This window comes from Pipistrellus hanaki, assembly GCF_964339955.1.
Source record: "Pipistrellus hanaki genome assembly, chromosome: 11".
Classification (NCBI taxonomy): domain Eukaryota; kingdom Metazoa; phylum Chordata; class Mammalia; order Chiroptera; family Vespertilionidae; genus Pipistrellus; species Pipistrellus hanaki.
Genome location: NC_140513.1, coordinates 27861279 through 27882319, shown reverse-complemented (window position 1 = coordinate 27882319; position 21041 = coordinate 27861279). Strand labels below are relative to the sequence as shown.

The 21041-nt window shown below is 48.2% G+C and overlaps 2 protein-coding genes across 5 annotated transcripts in view; one reads left to right on the top strand and one right to left on the bottom strand.

Annotated features, from left to right (window-relative positions):
• DAPK1 (death associated protein kinase 1) overlaps positions 1 to 8419 on the top strand; it is a 155365-nt gene extending 146946 nt beyond the window's left edge. For all 4 annotated transcript variants that reach the window (XM_084897940.1, XM_084897939.1, XM_084897941.1 and 1 more), the window contains exons 23-27: positions 560 to 698; positions 2355 to 2475; positions 4550 to 4738; positions 5800 to 7040; positions 7542 to 8419. In XM_084897940.1, the coding sequence (XP_084754066.1) occupies positions 560 to 698; positions 2355 to 2475; positions 4550 to 4738; positions 5800 to 7040; positions 7542 to 7575 (1724 nt within the window). In that variant the 3' untranslated portion in view covers positions 7576 to 8419. The remainder of the gene's footprint in view (positions 1 to 559; positions 699 to 2354; positions 2476 to 4549; positions 4739 to 5799; positions 7041 to 7541) is intronic.
• Positions 8420 to 14050: 5631 nt separating this feature from the next.
• Positions 14051 to 19449, bottom strand: CTSL (cathepsin L). Its single transcript, XM_084899169.1, has 8 exons — positions 19322 to 19449; positions 18734 to 18869; positions 17612 to 17734; positions 17362 to 17508; positions 16956 to 17180; positions 16337 to 16499; positions 15586 to 15703; positions 14051 to 14384 (listed from the first exon to the last, which is right to left on the bottom strand). The coding sequence occupies exons 2-8, from the start codon at positions 18857 to 18859 to the stop codon at positions 14285 to 14287; spliced, it is 1002 nt and encodes a 333-aa protein (XP_084755295.1). The 5' UTR covers positions 18860 to 18869; positions 19322 to 19449; the 3' UTR covers positions 14051 to 14284.
• Positions 19450 to 21041: the final 1592 nt, after the last annotated feature.

The following is a 21041-nucleotide window of genomic DNA, read 5'->3' as shown; positions in this document are numbered from 1 at the left end:
TGCTTTGGAAAGCATTCACATAACCAGATACACGGAGCTTCACACCTCCCCCCATCATAGAGCACTATCACCTTATCTCTCTTTTTTTTAAAATATATTTTATTGATTTTTTTACAGAGAAGAAGGGAGAGGGATAGAGAGCTAAGAAACATCGATGAGAGAGAAACATTGACTAGCTGCCTCCTGCACACCTCCTACTGGGGATGTGCCCACAACCAGGGCACATGCCCTTGACCGGAATCGAACCTGGGACCCTTCAGTCCGCAGGCTGACTCTCTATCCACTGAGCCAAACCGGTTAGGTCTCCCACGTGGAGACAGAGGTGAGAAGCTGCCTTGTGTTCTGTGGCCGGTTCTGGTCCGTTTCCGAGCCCTTTCCCGTGAGGCCCAGAAAGCAGCCCCGGCCCCGAGGTGACTGTGCGCAGCAGGCACGGAGCCTCGGGCAGGTGGCACATCCTCCTGTAGAGCCCGAGGGGCCTGGGGCCGGCTCACCCCACCGCACGGCGGGGAGAGGCGGCAGGAAGGGTGCCCGCCTCTGAACCTGTGCTCTCCGCCCCCAGCCTTCGGCGGCAAGCTGAAGAACCCACTGCGCGTGGTCCTGGTGGCCACGCACGCCGACATCATGAACGTCCCGCGTCCAGCGGGCGGCGAGTTTGGGTACGACAAGGACACGGCTTTGCTGAAGGAGATCAGGAACAGGTAAGGGAGGGCAGCCCCCGGGTCCTCGGGGCCAACACAGCCGAAACCTCTGAACTAGAGAGAGGAGAAGGGCCTTTTTTCCTGGGTGGCCTTTTAATTGACTTTTTTACAGAGAGGAAAGGAGAGAGACAGAAACGTCGATGAGAAACATCGATCAGCTGCCTCCTGCACACCCCCCACCGGGGATGTGCCCACAATCAAGGTACATGCCCCTGACCTTTCAGTCCGCAGGCTGATGCTCTATCCACTGAGCCAAACCCATTTCAGCATGGGTGGCCTTTTTGTTGTATTTTTCATTTTTTATCAAAGCAATGAATACAAATAATTATAAATCAAATAACAAAGTAACACAGGATAAAAAGCAGCAGCCTCCTCACTTCTCTCCTCACCTCCTGGTACCGCTGCCTTTGAGCTGTTTTATGTGGGGTGTTTTCCCCCCCGTTTATTGAGGCGTCATCGACAGATACCACTGTCAGCTATTTAAAGTTTCCGTTGTGGTCATGTGATACGTATTTACACTGTGAAAGGATTCCACTACCAAGTGAATTAAAACATCATTGTTCACATCTTTTTTGAATATATGTTTTTATTGGTTTCAGAGAGGAAGGGAGAAGGAGAGATAGATACATCAATGATGAGAGATAATTATTGATCAGCTGCCTCCTGCATGCCCCCTATTGGGGATCGAGCCTGCAACCCGAGCATGTTCCCTTGATCGGAATTGAACCCAGGACCCTTCCATCCGCCAGCCGACGCCCTATCCACTGAGCCAAACCAACTCTCTCTTTTTGAGGAGAATATTTAAGTTCTCCTCTGTTAGCAAATTCTAACTGTAAATGCAGTGTTGTCAACCATGATCACTATGCTATACATTAGATCCTTAGTTCTTAGTTGTCTGAGCTTCCAGGTGTTTGTTTATTTGTTTTTATGACTAATGATACCAATGATCAATATTTATCAAAATACTGGGTTATGAAATTCACTCAGGGGGTCCGGACCAACTCCCTGAAGTTGATCAGGAGTTGGCCAACTTCAGGGAGTCCCGCAGAGACTAGCTGCGTGCACTTCCTGTCCAGTAGTTTTGCAAAGCTCTAGTTTCCCTCAATATGGCCGTGCACAGGGTCACGTGCTAAAAATACAGAGCAGGGTGGCAGTCAGCCCACCGTTGTTCGTATGGAAAATAATACAATTAGTCAATAACAATACAGGAATAAACTCTGTGTCTTGCACACTTACCACTGTAAACCTCCCTTTTTTCCTACTTAGTACCTGTCAACCTGCAGCTCTGTGCAGTGTGCAAGTAACTCAACTCCTCTCGGCTGAAGACATTACCTCTTACCTTCCTGATGTGAAAGCAGGGCTTCTGCTAACGTTTTCTGATCAGGGCTGTACCTTTCACGCTCATCCCTCTGTTCTTACTCTGTTCACTGCAAAAGCATCTCTTCTCATGGCCTGTACGGTCCCCACAGCCGGGCAGCCGATGCCGTTCGCACCGTGTCCCTGCCGTCTGGTGGGGCCTCGGGGGCCGGTCTCCAGGCCTCTGCTCCCATGTGGCCTCACAGAGCCAGCGGACAGCAGGGAGGGGCCTCTGAAGGCCGCCAGAACTTCCTGGCGAGACTGCGTGGCTCTGATGAGGCTCCTGCTCTTCCCTCCTAGGTTTGGGAATGACCTCCACATTTCAAATAAGCTGTTTGTTCTGGACGCTGGGGCTTCGGGGTCGAAGGACATGAAGGTTCTTCGAAATCACCTGCAGGAAATACGGAGCCAGATGGTTTCCGTGAGTACGCCCGCCTGCGGAGGGCAGGACCCCCACCCCGGCCAGCCCCCCAGGGACCCTGGAGGTGGTTTGGCTTGGTTTTCAGGGGCCCCAGGGCGAGGTGGCTGCGTGGACAAGTTTTTATCTTATTGCTCTGGGTCGAGGGAGACAGAGCAGAGAGGAGGAGAAGGCTGTGAGGTGAAGGGGTTGCTATGGAAGAGTGTGGGATACACTGATGGTTTTAGTGATTGGTTTAAAAGTAAAATTGCTTTCTACACATTGCAAAAGCAATTCAAAAGTGACTTAGGTGAAGAACCATATGATTTCACTCTATATGGACTGTAAAGCAGAAAGCAATAAATGATCTAACAAAACAAACAGACTCATAGACACAACGGAAAGGTGGTTAGCAGAGGGGAGAGGGGTCAGAGGAGGATGAAGAGGGCGAAGGGGGTCAAACTTATGGTAACGGTGGTGGGAGGGGACTAGATTTTGGGTGGTGATCACAATGCAATAGACAGAGGATATATTATACATTGTACTATTGAAACAAAATGTATTAACCAATGTCACATCTATAAACTTAATAGATTAGTAAAATATATAATGATACAGCCCTAGCTGGTTTGGCACAGTGAATGCAGAGTCAGCCTGCAGACTGAAGGGTCCTGGGTTTGATTCTGAAATCAATAAAAATATGTTAAAAATATATATATATAAATATATGTGTGTGTGTGTGTGTGTATAAATATATATATGTATATATATATACACACAAATATATATATGTGTATATATATATATATATATATATATATATATATAGAGAGAGAGAGAGAGAGAGAGAGAGAGAGAGAGAGACATATGCTAGGGGCCCATTGCGCAAATTCGTGCACCTTGAAAGGAACTCTGGCTGCGAAGGTAAAGTGGGCACAGGAGAGCCTCTCGGCCCACCCTCCATACCCCCGCCCGACCCCTCCAGCTGCAGCCCCCAGTCCCCTCTCTGCCAGCAGCCCCACACCACCACCACTGCTGCTCCAACACACTGGCCCCATTCACACCTGCTGATGGCACGGAGCAATTGGGGCTGGTGCCATCAGCAGGTGCAAGCGGTGGTTGCTGCCCCAATCGCCCAACAGAAGCAGGGGCAGGTGGAGAAGCCCTCAGGAGCAATCGGGCCAGCAGCCACCACTTGCACCCGCTGACGACACCAAGCAGTCAGGACTGGCACTGGGTGCTAGCAGCAGGTACGAGAGGTGGCTGCTGCCCCAATCGCCCCTCAGGAGCAGGGGAGGTGGAGAACCCTCAGGAGCATTCAGGGCCAGCAGCCGCCGGTCGCACCCACTGACAGCATCAAGAGATCTAGTGGGTGTGAGCAGCGGGCGGGACCATGGCACACGGGAGCAAAGAATTTTCAGTAACCATCGGAGGTTTGCCCCAATGCCAGCGACCGGTGCCCCATCTTGGTCTGACACTCCCACTCACCTGCTGCAGCCGACGCCCGCCATGATCCACACGTGCCCCCAGTCATAGCAACCGTGGTTCAGTTGTTCCACTGTTCAGTCTTTTTGCATATTAGGGTTTTATATATAATGATACAAAAAAGCAGCTTGTGAAATATTTAGAACATGCAGAAAGTAGAAAAAATTTGCCAAGAACACTTGTTGAAGGGCATAAAATAATAGATGAACAAATGGAGTGAGACTGTGGCATGATGTTCGCTTCGCACACACCTTCCACTCCTGAGGTAAGGCCGTTCGAACTCACCTGTATCCCTGGGCATTCTGTGCGGGGGTTTTTTAATGAGGAGTGGAATTCAGCTGACCTAAAAGCTATTGTCCACCAGGGGACAGCCTCATGAGTGACGGGGTGCAGGGAAAGGCTGCTGTGGCTTACAGTTAGGAAGGTGTGGTTGGGTAGATGAGCCTGTAGCAGATGGATTTACATTTAATCAAGTTCAAAGATTAAAAACCCATTTCAAGCCCATACCAAGAATTAGTCTAAATGGAAGAGATTCAACCGTCCCCACGAAAACCCGGTCTCCTGCTGAGTCCCCACAGCTGTAAACGGACCTGTCACGTCCTGCACGTTCTAGGTCTGCCCTCCGATGACCCACCTGTGTGAGAAAATCATCTCCACACTGCCGTCCTGGAGGAAGCTCAACGGGCCCAACCAGCTGATGTCGCTGCAGCAGTTCGTGTACGACGTGCAGGACCAGCTGAACCCCTTGGCCAGCGAGGAGGACCTCCGGGGCATCGCCCAGCAGCTCCACAGCGCCGGCGAGGTGAGGGCTCCGGGCAGGCGGGGCCCCAGGACGTGTCAGGGTGACTGTTGAGTTGGAGAGCCTTCCCTCTTCAGAGCTGAGGGACAGGTGTGAACTCTTGGAGCGCTTAGAATTCACCTGGGAAGCCTTCTAGTCTTGGAACTTTATTGGTTGGGAGTTTTCTGACTACTGATTGAATCGGGAAACAGCAGAAAATCTGAACAGACGGATTCAACATTCAGTGTTGGAGGACTGTTTCTAGGAACTCAGCCATTTATTCTAGGTTGTCGAATTTGTCGGTGTCTCACTGCTCATACTGTCCTGCAATCCTTTGTATTTCTGTGGTGGGTTGTCTCTTCTCTTTCCTTTCCGATTTTATTTAGTTCCTCTCCCTAAAATAAAACAAACAAGATTTTGCCGAGACCGGTTTGGCTCACTGGATAGAGCGTCTGCTTGGGGACTGAAGGGTCCCGGGTTCGATTCCGGTCAAGGGCATGTACCTTGGTTGCGGGCATATCCCCAGTAGGGGGTGTGCAAGAGGCAGCTGATCGATGACTCTCTCATCGATGTTTCTAACTCTCTATCTCTCTCCCTTCCTCTCTGTACAAAATCAATAAAATATATTAAAAAAAAAAAAAAAAAAAGATTTTGGCCTGGATCTCCTAAAGAGGACATTTTTCCACATAGCCACAATATAATTAATACTAATCCCATTCTGGACACATAATATTGACATACTACTGAATATGTAGTCCTTATTCAATTGTTTTCCACTTGTGCCAATAATTTCCTTCATAGCTGCTTTTACTTATTTTGGAACAGAATCTAGTCAAAAATCATTTCATAGCTGCCATCTCTCACTTTTTATTTTTTTTTTTTAAGAGTTCATGGTTTTTTCAAAATTCCTCTTAAAACATTCTCAAACTGGGGTTTAGCTTAGTCATTGATATCTGAGAGCCAGCCATGCAACGATGGAGGAATCCTTCTTTGCAACATGTGCTCAGATGTGTCCCCGCTCGGGCCCGTGAGTTGTCTGTTCCCGTAGGTTCCTGTGGGTGACTTCTCGTTGTCTCCCCGGGCAGATCAACATCATGCAGAGCGAAACGGTGCAGGACGTGCTGCTCCTGGACCCCCGCTGGCTCTGCACCAACGTGCTGGGGAGGCTGCTCTCGGTGGAGACCCCGCGGGCCCTGCACCACTACCGGGGCCGCTACACCACGGAGGACATCCAGCGCCTGGTGCCGGACAGCGACGTGGACGAGCTGCTGCAGATCCTGGACGCCATGGACATCTGCGCCCGCGACCTGAGCAGCGGGGCCATGGTGGACATCCCCGCCCTGATCAAGACGGACAACCTGCACCGCTCCTGGACGGACGAGGAGGACGAGGTGATGGTGTACGGCGGCGTCCGCATCGTCCCCGTGGAGCACCTGGCGCCCTTCCCCTGCGGCATCTTCCACAAGGTCCAGGTGAACCTGTGCCGCTGGATCCACCAGCAGAGCGCCGAGGGGGACACCGACATCCGCCTGTGGGTGAGCGGCTGCAAGGTGGCCAACCGCGGCGCCGAGCTGCTGGTGCTCCTGGTGAACCACGGCCAGGGCATCGAGGTGCAGGTGCGCGGGCTGGAGACGGAGAAGGTCAAGTGCTGCCTCCTGCTGGACTCGGTGTGCAGCACCATCGAGAACGTCGTGGCCACCACGCTGCCGGGGCTGCTGACCGTGAAGCACTACCTGAGCCCCCAGCAGCTCCGGGAGCACCACGAGCCCGTCATGATCTACCAGCCCCGGGACTTCTTCCGGGCGCAGGCCCTCAAGGAGACCTCGCTCACCAACACCATGGGCGGCTACAAGGAGAGCTTCAGCAGCATCATGTGCTTCGGCTGCCACGACATCTACGCGCAGGCCAGCCTGGGGATGGACATCCACGCGTCCGACCTGAACCTCCTGACGCGGAGGAAGCTCAGCCGCCTGCTGGACCCGCCCGACCCCATGGGGAAGGACTGGTGCCTCCTCGCCATGAACCTGGGCCTCCCCGACCTGGTGGCCAAGTACAACACCACCAACAACCACCACCACGGGGCCCCCAGGGAGTTCCTCCCGAGCCCGGTGCACGCCCTGCTCCGGGAGTGGACCGCCTTCCCCGAGAGCACCGTCGGGGTCCTCATGGCCAGGCTCCGGGAGCTGGGGCGCCGGGACGCGGCTGACTTCCTCCTGAAGGCGTCCTCGGTGCTCAAAATCCACCTCGACGGCAACGGCCAGGAGGCCTACGCCTCGAGCTGCAACAGCGGCACCTCGTACAATTCCATTAGCTCGGTCGTGTCCAGGTGAGGGCGGCTTTGGCTCGGGCAAGGGTGTCTTCAAGCTGCAAAAGCAAGGGGGGGGATGCAGCCATCTGTCCCATCAGAGATTCCAGATGCACCCCCACCCCCCCCACCCCACTTTCCTATGTCCCTCTCCCTCCTGCTGCACCTATGTCTCTGCTAACCCCTCCCTCCTTCCTTCCCACCCTTCCTCCCTCGCACACAGTCCTTTGTGAGCGAAAGGTCTTTTCTCGTGTAACAGCTAATCACACCCGTCCATTTGTGGCCATTTGAGGAGCTAGCGTCCCTCCTCTCCCAGCCTCTCTCTAGTCCCTTGCTTCTTGACTGACGGTTTTCCTGGAATTCCTAACTTTTCAATGAAAAATTTCTAACGATTCTATCGGTTGTCCTTTCAATGAAAACGCGCACATTTATCCTAAAATGTGCATTTCACACTCTTTTTTTTTTCTCCCTTTGTTATATATATATAATCATGCCCTCAGCTTATCTTTTTTATATTTATAGGAAAACCCCTCATGTATGGACTCCCACTGTATGATTTATAAATAGACAATATGTGAGTGCCTTTTGCAGACGAGGGTGTGTTTGAAAATCATCGCGTCAGCGGGAGCTGCCCCGAAGGAAACGCTCCCTCTCTCTGCTCCTTGCTGTGTGCTGACCATCGCCAGAGGTGCTTCACCCTCCCATTTGTGTTGGGTTCTTTTCCCGGCAACCTTTTTGTGTTTTGTTTGGCGGGAAAAGGGGGGTGGGGGGCGGGGGGGGGGGAAGGAACCCTCCTCTAGAGGGATTTCACGGCCAGTGTTGTTGCTACGGTGACATGTACTCGTTAGCTTTCGTTGAAACGTCAATGTGAACGTCCACGTGGAGTCGACAGACTGTGGCGCTCCGCCACTCCCTCTCGTCTCAGGTAGAAGGGTGACCGTTGTAGGGCTACGAAGATCCGTGTGAGCATTCAGAAACCCCAGACTCACGGTTTGTGGCTGTCCGTTGTCATGTGTGCATAGCAGACGGTTTTCCACACGGAGGTCCTGGTTTGACAACTTCCTGTACTTGAAATCTGCAAAAGAAGAAAAAGGAAGCAAGTTTTATTGCAGTGATTTTAAATTGTGATAGAGTTTTAAATTCAAATGGGGAACATGTCCTAATTCTTCTGTCCTGAGAAGCATGTAATTTTAATGTTATATGTGTGTTTGTGTGTGTGTGTATATATATATATATATATATATATATATATATATATATATATGCAGTATGTATATACATATATATTAATACAAGTATTTTTACTTAATCTATGAGATAGTAAAAGAGGTCACTTGTTTTTCTTTTTGTTGTTTTTTTCCCCTTTTTAAAAAAAAAATAAACTATTGCTTGTTGCATTAGTTTGTTGGTCTTTAATTCAAAAGGAATTCTTTTTGCTTTGTTTTTACTTACCTATGCCGCATGTGGTGGGGCAGGTGAATCTATAATCCAGAAGTCATGAAAGATAAACTCCCAGGTCTGGAAAACAACCCAGCTTAATTATGACTACAATTAGGAATGATGTGGGGAAGAAAAAGAGCCCAGCCGAAACAGGTTTAGCTCAGTGGATAGAGCGTCGGTCTGTGAACTGAAAGGTCCCGGGTTCGATTCCGGTCAAGGGCATGTACATTGGTTGCGGGCACGTCCCCGGTTGGGGGTGTGCAGGAGGCAGCTGATCGATGTTTCTCTCTCATCGATGTTTCTAGTTCTCTATCCTTCTCCCTTCCTCTCTGCAAAAAATCAATAAAATATATTTTTTTAAAAAGAAAAAGAGCCCCGCTGATTTTCACATTTGTCCTCACTTTAAAGAGACTCCTTCCATTTATCCTTGGGTGAACCAAATACACACACACACACACACACACACACACACAAGTGTAATCATTTAGTCTCAGCAATGGGGAGACAAAGGAAGCTTTCTGTTTCTATACTAACGTAAGGGAATGATGCCCTACAGGAGCAAGAGAAAACCTGCTGAAAAAGATACTTAAAAATATATATATATATATACTTCCTGCCCTTTAAATATCAACCAACTAGAAATCTGGTTTTGAACTGCATAGCAGCTGTGAGACACAGAAGCTCTAAGTGACCAAAGCCTATATTTAGTAAAATCTCATGATTGCTTTTTTTTAAATGGGGGGGGGGAATATATATATATATATATATATATATATATATATATATATATATTTTGGAAGGAGGAAGACTAAAATGGTAGGAATGGTCCTGGTTGGTTTGGTCCATGGATAAAGCGCCAGCCCTCAATGAAAGGGTCCTGGGCTCAATTCCAGTCAAAGGCACATACCTCGGTGTGCAGGCTCGATCCCAGTCCGGGCCACTTGATGTGTCTCTCCCTAGCTCTCTGTAAATAAATAAATAATGAAAATGTTAACAGTGACTTTTCTCTGTAGATGGGAAGGAATGCAGTTCATTTCTGTACTGCCCAAATTAGTCACATTATACATGATTATATATTCAATACTTTTTTTTTTTAACATTTACTTTTATAATAAAAAAATAATTAATGAAAGTCAACTAAAAGCTATACATAGGCATGCCTAGGAAAGATGACACAAATAGAAACTGGTTGCCTTAGGAGAACAGGGCCTCCTTTTCTTGTGTTACCTCCCTCCTAATGCCAACTTCATTCCTTTCTACTTCAAGAGCACTTTACATCCCAGGGGTACAGTATCAGGCAGCTAGAACCCAGGCAAGAGGTTTGCCTCTGGCAGCACCAGTACGTGAAATCCCAGAGGAGCCCTGGCCAGTTGGGAGGAGCAGCCTCCTGTACACCTGAAATCCCGGAGGATTCTGACCGGTCCAGCGCGGTTCACAGGGCTATGCCTCTGGTTGAAGGAGATTGAGTTATGTGACTGGCCCCAGGGACCCTGGGCGAACAGAAGTAAGGGACAGGGGGGGAATGCTGAGCAAGTACGGTAATCGTAAAGAACTGTACCATTTCTTTTTTTAATTTGAGAAAGGAAGGGGAAAAGTCAAACACCAGCTTGCTCCACTTATTTATGCATCATTGGTTGATTCTCCTATGTGCCCTGACCAGGATCAGACCAACAACCTTGGTATATTAGGAAGATGCTCTAACCCAGTGGTCGGCAAACTCATTCGTCCACAGAGCCAAACATCAACAGCACAACGATTGACATTGCTTTTGAGAGCCACATTTTTTTAAACTTAAACTTCTTCTAACGCCACTTCTTCAAAATAGACTCGCCCAGGCCGTGGAATTTTTGTGGAAGAGCCACACTCAAGGGGACAAAGAGCTGTGGTATGCCGACCACTGCTCTAACCAACTGAGCAACCAGGCCAGGGGTGGCTCAAATACATTTTTATAAAAATTACCTACAGCCGAAACCGGTTTGGCTCAGAGGATAGAGCATCGGCCTGCGGACTGAGGGGTCCCAGGTTCGATTCTTGGTTGCGGGCACATCCCCGGTGGGGGTGTTGATGATTCTCTCTCATCGATGTTTCTGACTGTCCCTCTCTACCTCTCTGTAAAAAAAAAACAAAAACAATAAAATATATTTTTAAAAATTATCTACAGGTTTGGACATCTCCTATCTGTCCTGCATTTATAATACTTTCTTCAGTCTTACAAATCCCCAAGCGGACTCTTAGTCCAGGGACCACAGACAGCAAAGCTGCGCTCCCTGCGCCAACAACCACGTCCGCTCCAAGGACATCCGGAAGGTTCTTTCTATTCTGGTCAGAAACAACACCTGGGAAAGTCTAACGGACACGGCCCCGTGGGCTCTCAGAAAAGGCAGTGCCCACCCCCTCAGTCCTTTTGGAGAAGCCTGGCGCTGACACAGACATTTGAGCATCAGGCTCAGGAAGGCAGCTCTGAACCACGGGCGCTGAGAAAACGAGAGGAGCCTCCCAGGGGGAGCCGCAGCGTCACTGTGCTGAGTGCCGCTGGGGGGCTCGTTGGGTCCGAGAACCTTCTGTCACTGAGCCCCGCGACCCCAGTCTAAGCACCGGCTGAGGGACGTGGTTACACACGAAGACTTACTGGTGACCGGGTCACCCCCAGTTTAATTTTATCAAGAATCTACTTCCAGATTCTCCCAGGTGTGGAAAACTGACCCCCAGAAAGAGGAGCGGAGATGTGACTTCTGAGTGCTAGGGTTGAGCAGCAGATAAAATCACTTCGAGGGAAGCCATCGGCCACTTGATGTGTGGCTGGTTCAGTTTAGCCCAGTGGTCGGCAAACTGCGGCTCGCGAGCCACATGCGGCTCTTTGGCCCCTTGAGGGTGGCTCTTCCACAAAATACCACAGGCTGGGCGAGTCTATTTTAAAGAAGTGGCGTTAGAAGAAGTTTAAGTTTAAAAAATTTGGCTCTCAAAAGAAATTTCAATCGTTGTCCTGTGGATATTTGACTGAGTTTGCCGACCACTGCTTTAGCCTAAGGACTCCTGGGCATAATTTTCATACCCAATAACATTTATAAAAATTCCAGATCATAGATCCAAAGGAGATCTGTGTTCTCTCTCTCCCTCTCTCATCCATCCAAACATATACGCAGTGTCCTTCCCGCCCCACCCCAGCAACAATGGTCCAGTGACCTTCACCACAGCAGGAGAGACCTGGCTCCAAGAAGTGACATCTTGAGCTGTCAGAGAAGCTGACCTTGAGCTAGAAACACTGGCCAGGCTCATACACAAGGGCTGAATCTCATCATTAAATCTGGAAAACTAATGGCCTTAAGAGAAAATACAATTCTTTTTTATTTAACCCTTCTTATATACATCCTCAAACTGAGCAAAATGACAGTGGAAAATGGAAAACACTGTCAAATTACAGAGAGGTTAGGGAGAGATGGGGGGGGAGATAAGAGATCAACTGAAGGACTTGAATGCATGCATATAAGCATAACCAATGCACACAAAACACTGGGGGATGAGGACATGTTTGGGAGTGGGTTGTGGGGGCAATGGTAAAATATGTACACATACAATCCTACCTAATAAAAGAGAAACATGTAAATTGACCATACCTTCGCTATGCCCACAAGCCACACCCACCAGCCAATCAGGATGAGTATGCAAATTAACCCAAGATGTGATTAATTTGCATATCCAGGCCAGAGCAAAGACTGAAGACAGTGTAGAAAGAAGCCAAGTGCTACAGAAGGGAGCCAAGCTGCAGAGAAGCAAGCAGGTGGGTACAGGGAAGAAGGGAGGAAAGGAGGGAGGGCTAGGGGAGAAGGGAGAAAAGCAGGGGGTCATCGACCAGCAGGAAGCCCTATTGCAGGAATCTTCCTGCAATGGGCCACTAGTACCTTAATAAAAAATAAAAAATAAAAAAAATACCACCCGCGCATAATAAATATCACTCCATTTCTCTAAAAAAAAAAAAAAAAAAAAGATAGATACCATGTTATCTCACTTATATGTGGAATCCGATGGACAAATTAAACGGACACAAAACAGAACCAGAGAGAAGGGGTGGGAGTAGGGAACTAACCAATGGACACAGATAAAAGAACGGTGAAGGCCAGGGGAGGGGGAGGTGGGGACTGGGTGGTAGTGGGCAAAGGGGTAAAATGGGGGACACCTGCAATACTGCCACAACAATACATAAGCACCATGCACTGACCCACAAGCCAGACACATAACTGCCAGCTGACAAGCATTCTCGGCCATCCACCAGGTCCAGGCCTTCTTTGACTGCCAGCAGCCAGGTGGTCTTCACTAGCAGTTGGGGAAGATGCAGCAAAAACTGTGACATTCCTCCTGTAACTCAGTTGGGTTATCATTATTTTGGGTCAAATAATCATCTCTAAGGCTCCTTTTTAACCTGGCAATCATACGTGTGTGTGGTGTGTTTGTTCGACTTTTCTAAAATGTGAATTTTTTCCATATTAAAATAATTGCCCTTCATAGAAAAGGAGAAGATTGATAATTCTCAGGGGGAAAGGGGTGTCTGTGTGGGGGTACAGGAGAAGAAACTCGACAAAAATCATACACCTATGGATGAGGACAGCAGGGGGATGGTAAGGGCAGAGGGTGGGGTGGGAGCCGGGTGGAGGGGAACTTTAAGATAAAAAAAAAGAGAGAGAGAGAGAGAAACAATTGTAATAATCTGAACAATAAAGTTTTTTTAAATTTAAAAAAAACAAACAGGAAGAGACTGGACAATTGTACACCTATGGATGAGGACAGTGGTGGGGAGGTTAGGGCAGAGGGTGGGGTGGGAACCAGGTGGAGGGGAGCTATGTGGGGGGAAAGGAGAAACGTAGTAATCTGAACAATATTAATTTTTTTTAAAACAAAAACCTACAGGTATAAAAGAAATAAAAGGACTTACAAAAGAAATGAAAAAATTATTGCCCTTGCCCTGGCTGCTATGTCTAAGTGGTTAGAGCATCTGCCCAAGGACTGGAGGGTCACAGGTTCAATTCCAAGTCAGGTGCACACACTTGGGTTGCAAGTTGATCTTGGCCCCCAACTGGCATCCATGTTTCTCTCATATTGATGTTTTTCTCTCTCCTTCCCTTCCACCCCTCCACTCTAAAAATTAAGTGGAAAAAATATCCTCAGATGGATTAACAAAAAACACATAATTGACCTTTTGTCCTTATAGTTTGTCAAATTTTGCTCCATTCAAGGATTGGGTCAAACACAGCCAATAGGCAACTGACATAAAATCTGCATCGTTAGTACTTATAACCCAGAGGGCCACCCGGCCGCTGTCCTAATGGGCCTCTGGCACATTCAGTTGTCTCTAGGGCCCAATTACATTTTTGTGTATAAAAAATAAATGTACTAAAAACAGAATGTATCCTACACCTCTACATATAAAATTAAGCTGTAGCCCTGGCTGGGTGGCTCAACTGGCTGGAGCCTTGTGTTGTATACCAAAACTTTTGGGCTCGATCCTCAGTCGCAGCACATACCAGAGGCAATTGATCAATGTTTCTCTCTCTAACCTTTCCTCTCTCTCTCTCAAATCAATAAACATACCCTTGGGCGAGGATTAAAAATAATAAAAATTTAAGTTTTATTTTAAAAGGTAAATATTTGTACGTCGTTATAAAAGAAGTGGCAACATTTCCACCAACGTAAAACATCACGGAATTCAAATCGGTTTGGATCTTCAAGATTCAAGTGTTGTATCCCAGTAAGGAAAATGTGGTCAGTGTTAAGACAGCAATGCCTCCTCTGGACATCCTGTTCTCCATGGCGCTTTCTGTATCGCCATCCTCTCACACGGTAGGGTAGCTGGCCGCGGTGGCGATTCCGCAGTGGTTGTTCCGGTCTTTGGCCATCTTGATGTAGCCCTTATTGCCCCAAGCTTCGCCCCAGCTGAAAGAAGAGAGGGTTTTCCATTTTATACAAATAATCAAACACCTGGACTTTTATTAACAACCAAGCCTGATACTTAAACAGTGCACCCGAGAGACCCAAACAAGATTCAGAATCAGGAGAGGTGGTTTCAGTTCTTGGCTGAGTTCTGAGCCTGCACCTAACTTCTCTCCCCAAACCTTTCACAGAACTGCAAATTCAGAGAGAGAGAGAGAGAGAGAGAGAGAGAGAGCGCGCGAGAGCGCAAGCAAGCTGAGGCGGAGTCTTCACGTTACAGTCACACACTCATATGCCGTGTTCCTAAAGTGGGATGAAGACCTCTGGGATTTCGGCAGAAGTCTTTGTCCCACTTAAGGAACACCCAGGCATACGAATGTGTGATCATAACGTTAAATTTCGGCCCTAGCCGATTTTTGCTCAGTGGTTAAAAGCATCAGTCCACGAGTTCCATTCTGGTCAAGGGCACATACCTCGGTTGCAGGCGGGTGTGGGAGGCAACCAAACAATGTCTCTCTCACATATCAATATTTCTTTCTCTTGTCTCTCCTTCTCCCTTCCACTCTCTCTAAAAAAAATAAAATAACCAATGCAGCCCTAGCCGGTTTGACTCTATGGATAGAGCATCGGCCTGCAGACTGAAGGGTTCCGGGTTCATTCCAGTCAAGGACACATGCCTGGGTTGCAGACTCACTCCCAGTAGGGGGCGTGCAGGAGGCAGCCGACCAACAACTCTCTTTCAACTTTCTCTCCCTCTTCCTTCCTCTCTGAAACCAATAAAACTATATTTTAAAAATAAATTTTAAAAATCAATGCAAGAGGCCGAAACCGGTTTGGCTCAGTGGATAAGAGTGTCGGCCTGCTGACTGAAGGGTACCAGGTTCGATTCTGGTCAAGGGCATGTGCCTTGATTGCGGGCACATCCCCAGTGGGGGGTGTGCAGGAGGCAGCTGATAGATGTTTCTAACTCTCTATGAAAAATCAATAAAATATATTTTTTTAAATCCATGCAAGAAAAAAAAAAATCCTCCAATGAGGATTAACAAAAAAGAAGAAATAAAATAAATAGGACTATACAGAAAAAAAGAAAAAAAAAGACTTCTTGATTTTCAGAAGTGTGCTCAAGAGTTTGAAGACCTGTATCCATATAGTGATTCCAAAAATGTCTCCCTTTTCAAATAGAAGTACTTTCAGCAGCTTATACCTGTTCTTGACGATCCAATATTTATTGCCACTTGAGTCTTCTCCTTCGAAGCCATAGCCGACCACCAGGACGCCGTGGTCCAGATTCACACTGCTGCAGCGCCGCTCGTAATAAATGCCTGGGAAGCAAAATTCAACACTGCTGTGAGGACCTCCAACCGGCAGGTGACAGCAACCCTGCATATCAACCTCAGGGAGGAAGGCCTCTCAAAATTCAGCTCAATGACATAAAACCAAGTAAGATTTGAAAGCAAGATCTTTTTTTTTAATCTAGGCTAGGGCCCTCCTCTAACACTAGCAGAAATCTGAACTGGCACAATCTCTTTTGTAAACAATGTGTCAGTCAGGAGGCATACAGACACTTCTGGAAGCCCTGTCATTCTTTTAGGATGTCAGTCTTAGGAAATAGCACAGAGCACAAAATTTGTACTTGAGTCAAAGGATCTCCGTAGTTTTAATTACAATAGTCAAATTCTTTGGAAAATTTTAAAGGCCGAACAACTGGAAAAAGGTCAAGTACACAGTATTAAGCTATACCAATCAAATGATATAGCCATTTAAATATATTTGTGAGGTGCTTCAAATCATGACGCTACAGCTCACGACATGTCAAACAGAACACCGGGGGAAGATATTACGTGTGCACAGTGAACAACGCTAAATCCACATACCCAGAAAGTATGCAAGCCCAAGAGTGAAATCTTGCTTTGTGTCCATTTTTCTGCCTAAACTTCTACATAGACAATGCTTACCATCTTGATAGAACTGGAAGCTAAAATGGCTTGCATCTATGGCAACAGAGATGGGCCCCACGGTTGCCACTGCCTTCATGAGGGCACTCTCCTGCGGAGGGATGTCCACGTAGCCGGTGACATTGGCCACAGAATCCTCGGGCCTGTATTTGCAGGGTCCTTCCTTTAAAGGGGAAGGGGAAGAGGTCTGATTACTAGCCCACCTCCCTGCGCCCTGGCAGCGGTGGGCTGGTGTGGGGCGAGGAGCTTCAGGCAGTAGGCAGCTTCATGATTTCCAGGTTAAGTCTGTGAAATGCTACTGGCTGTTTTGAAAATGAAAAACTAGCTGGTGTCTATTCAATGAGACGCTGTCGGTGTATCTCTCCCATAAGAAATGTTTCACTCGGAAGAATAGTGCTATATACAGAATGATGTGTGTGTCTCCATGTAACCCAGAAATAAGAACTGTGAACATCCCAAACAGAACTGTTCAAGACTGATATATTTTGATGAAATTTCTGACAGTTTATAGACTCTACAGTCTAAAATATGCATTCTAAAAAAAAATTAAAAATATGAATTCTAACTATGGCATCTGTTTGCTCTAAAGGAATGGCACAGAGATAAGAACTTTGGTTACCTTTGCTTGATACGGATAGGATTCCTCCGAGTCCAGGCCTCCGTTGCACTTCACATACTGGAAGGCATAATCCATTAGGCCACCATTGCAGCCCTTATTGCCTTGAGCATGAGAGCAGTCCACGAGGTTCTGCTCACTCAGTGAGATAAGTTTGCCAGTTTTCCGGAACATCTGTCCTTCAATGGCACCGGTTGCACTAAATGCCCAACAAGAACCACAGTGACCCTGAAAACAATATAGAAGCTCTCAGTCTGCAGAACAAATAGCAAGGTTTTGACAACTTGGCCAAACAATGTGTCAACTCTTAAAAATTAGCGAAATGCATCTTGTCACAGTCTACCACAGCCACAAGGCCAACTCGTTTTACGGCTTTACTCTTGGAGAGACCTGCTGAGTGCTGTCCTACCTGGTTCTTCACGGGGGTCACAAAGCCTTTTTCCCTCCAATCCACGGCTGGGGGCATCTCAGCGGCGCAAGGTTCCCGGAACAGTCTCCTCCTCTTGTGCTTCTGGTTCCGATGGCCATTCATCACCTGCGTGTACTCTTCGTTGGTCTTCAAGGAAAAGGAGGAAGAATATTGGCAAACGAGGCATTGCGCTGGTATTGTACTGAGGGAGGAGAGAAAGCGCAAGGCAAGCCTCCCAGGCCACACGCACCATGTCACCAAAAGCATTCATTGCCAAGGTGAAGGTCTGTCTCCCGAGGTTGTATTCCTGGTTGTGCAGGTCGATCATCCTCATGTTCTTCTCCCACACCGATCTCCTCCATCCTTCTTCATTCTAGAGGCAAACATATCACCAACCTATCCGTTTTAAAACCAAGTCGCTTTCACCAAGTGGGTTTGCAGACCAGAAACCGTGGCCAGGAAAGGTTTATACTTCTGTTCTCCAGCCCCCCTACACCAGGGAGGTTTGCCCATATTGTGTCAGTAATGGGTGTCATGAAGCCATTAGGAGGAGCCAGCTTCAAGAAGCTACTGTCTGCACTAGCTGGTTTGGCTCAGTAGATAGAGCATAGGCCTGGGGACTGAAGGGTCTCAGGGTCAATTCCTGGTCAGGGGCATATTCCAAGGTTGTGGGCTGGATCCCCAGTTGGGGGTGTACAGGAGGCCGTCAATCAAATGATTCTCTCTCTTCGTTGATATTTCTCTCTCCCTCTCCCTTCCTCTCTGAAATCAATAAAAAATAATATTTTTTTCTAAATCTATTTTTATTGTTTGTTTTTTGTTTTTTGTTTTTTGTTTTACAGAAAGGAAGGGAGAGGGATAGAGTTAGAAACATTGATGAGAGAAAATTGATCAGCTGCCTTCTGCACGCCCCCTACTGGGGATGGAGCCTGCAACCAAGCTACATGCCCTCGACCAGAATCACACCCAGAATCCAACCCAGGACCTTTTGTCCGCAGCCCGAGGCGCTATCAGATATCAGGCTTCTCTTTATCCACTGAGCCAAACCAGTTGGGGCAACAAAAATATATATATTTTTTATTGTCTTTAGAGAGGAAGGAAGAGGGGGAAGAGAGGTAGAAACATCAATGATGAGAGAGAATCATTAATTGGCTGCCTCCTGCATGCCCACTATCGGGGATCCAGCCAGCAACTCATGCATGTGTCCTTGGCCAGAATCGAACCCGGGACTTTGCAGTTCACAGGCTGACACTATCCATTGAGCCAAACCAGCTAGGGCTAAAAACACATTTTAAAGAAAACAAAGAGCTACTTTCCGCTGTAAACTCCCAAAAGCCCGGGCCATTCTCTGATCATTTCAGGTGTCACCCACCGGGCCATAGACTTTCCCGTGCGTTGCCTTCCACCCGTGCCAGTGTGCCTCTAAACTTCCAACCAGTTTTGGAACAGCTGAAGTTATTCCCAAGTAAAGGGCAATCAAGAGGAATGCAGGATTCATGTTTCAGCACCTAGGGAGGGAAAAGAAAAAGTAGCATCTGATTAAACCAGTCCTCCTAGAAAGCCATCCTACCTTCTGGAGACTTCACAGGTGTAAACATGAATGTATCCCCCCAAGTATTTGCACAGGGTCTGCGGAGGGAGGCTAAGCATGTGGGAGCAGAAAAACAGCCTGGAGACCCCACTCTTGCCCCGGGCCGGGCGGGGACACACTGTCCCGAGGCTCAGAACACCGCTGGGCCCGGGGACAGCTTGGGGACTGCTCCCCGCCCCACACCAGCCCACCGCTGCCAGGGCGCAGGGGGCCCCCCCGCAGTCGGAGGTCAGGCTGCCTCGCCCGCCACGCCAGGACCCGGGACTGTGCCTCCTGTAACCCACGAACCCTCCACCCTCCCTCCACCCGCAAGGCTGGTTCCCGGGGGGCCGAGCACCGTGGAGCCCGGCCCGGCCTGGGGACGCTCACCTTCGGGGGCGCCGTCTGCACGTGCGGGTCCTGAATCCTCGATCTCCGACGGCTGTGCCTCCTCCCCGGCAGCGGATTTAAAGCCTCGGGAATCCTGCCCGTGCGGCCCGCCCCCACGTGGCCTTCCTGCGCCCTGATTGGCTGATGGGGCCGGTGGGCGGGGCCCGGAGGTGGAATTCCAGGCACCTGAGTAGCTTTTGCCCGGAATTGCCCCGTGCAGACCCGGGGGATGGAGGAGGAGGGAGGCGGGAGGAGGGCCCTGGGGCTGTGCTGAGGGCTCAGCGCCTCCCTGGGACCCGCACCACCCTGTGACCCCGAATTCACGAGCTCAGCACGTGGATCACGAAGAGAAGCCTGTGGGGAGCCCCAAGCGCTTTTGCAGCGGGCCTGACCTGGCCGGTCCCGAAAGGTCCCCGAGGGCGGAGGACAGATGCTCTGGGAGGGATTCCTGTTTGTTAGACAGGGAAGGCGGGGCGGGCGCCAGAATGCAGAGCCCTGGGGCAGATGCGTTATCACGGTTTCAGGGTGGGTGCAGCTGGACTTTGGAAGAATCGGGTGGTTTTGCCATACCCAGTCACTGGCCTAAGGGGAGGGTGTAGGCGGGTTCTCCCGGGAAGGCCAGGCATGTTGTGAGGCTCCTTTCCTGCCTTGCCCGACCGGAGTCTTCTTCCTTCCCAAGCCTTTCTCAAAACCCACAGAAAGGAGCTCTTTACCGAAGAGTCTGATTTAACAGGAGGAAGAGGGAAGGCAGACAATCGATTCTCTCTCATCTTTTATGTTTCTATCTCTCCCTTTCCCTTCCTCTCTGAAATCAATAAAAAATTAAAAAAAAAAAAAAAAAAATAGCCGAGACCGGTGTGGCTCAGTGCGTCAGAGCGTCAGCCTGCGGACTGAAAGGTCCCAGGTTCGATTTTGGTCAAGGGCATGTACCTTGGTTGCGGGCACATCCCCATTGGGGGGTGTGCAGGAGGCAGCTGATCGATGTTTCTCTCTCATCGATGTTTCTAGCTTTCTATCCCTCTCTCTTCCTCTCTGTAAAAAATCAATTATTTATATATATATATATATATATATATATATATATATATATATATATATATATAAAATTAAAATTAAAATTAAAAAAATAGCATGTTCCTCAGTTGCAGGCTTGATCCCCGGTCCTCATCCATACAGGAAGCAACCAATTGATGAGTCTCTCACATCCATGTTTCTCTCTGTCTCTCCCCCTCCCTTCCACTCTAAAAATCTATGGGAAAATATCCTCGGGAGAGGATTAACAACAAAAATATATATCATTACCTCATGTTCCTTTCCACATCACCTTTTTCTATGCATGTTTTAAATTATTTTGATAAAAATGGAGTCAATGTCCATGTGAATTTGTAAACTAATTTCTATTTAGCACTAAGTTGATAAACCTAAAAGCACAATCAGATGCATAATCTTTTTTTTTTACCGTGGTAATATGTATGTAACAAAATATCTATTTTAACTATTTTTAAGTGTAGAGTTTAGTGGCATTAAGTTCATTCACATTGTTGTCCAGCCATCACCGCTGTCCAAGTCCAGAACTTTTCATCTTCCCAAACTGAAACTCTATACTCATTAAACAATCATCACTGCATTCCTCTTCCCACAGCTCCTGGCAGCCACCATCCTACTTCCTGTCTCTGTAAATATGACTACTCTAGTTATCAACAAAAGGAATGTCCAAACC

Excerpts from the sequence above, each read along its gene's own strand:
- CTSL (XM_084899169.1), bottom strand. The coding sequence starts at position 18,859 with ATGAATCCTGCATTCCTCTTGATTGCCCTTTACTTGGGAATAACTTCA. Across the intron at positions 16,500-16,955 it reads CCTATCCGTATCAAGCAAAG|GAAGGACCCTGCAAATACAG; the intron begins GTAACCAAAGTT and ends TCCCCTTTAAAG. Across the intron at positions 15,704-16,336 it reads CTTCCAGTTCTATCAAGATG|GCATTTATTACGAGCGGCGC; the intron begins GTAAGCATTGTC and ends TTTGCTTCCCAG.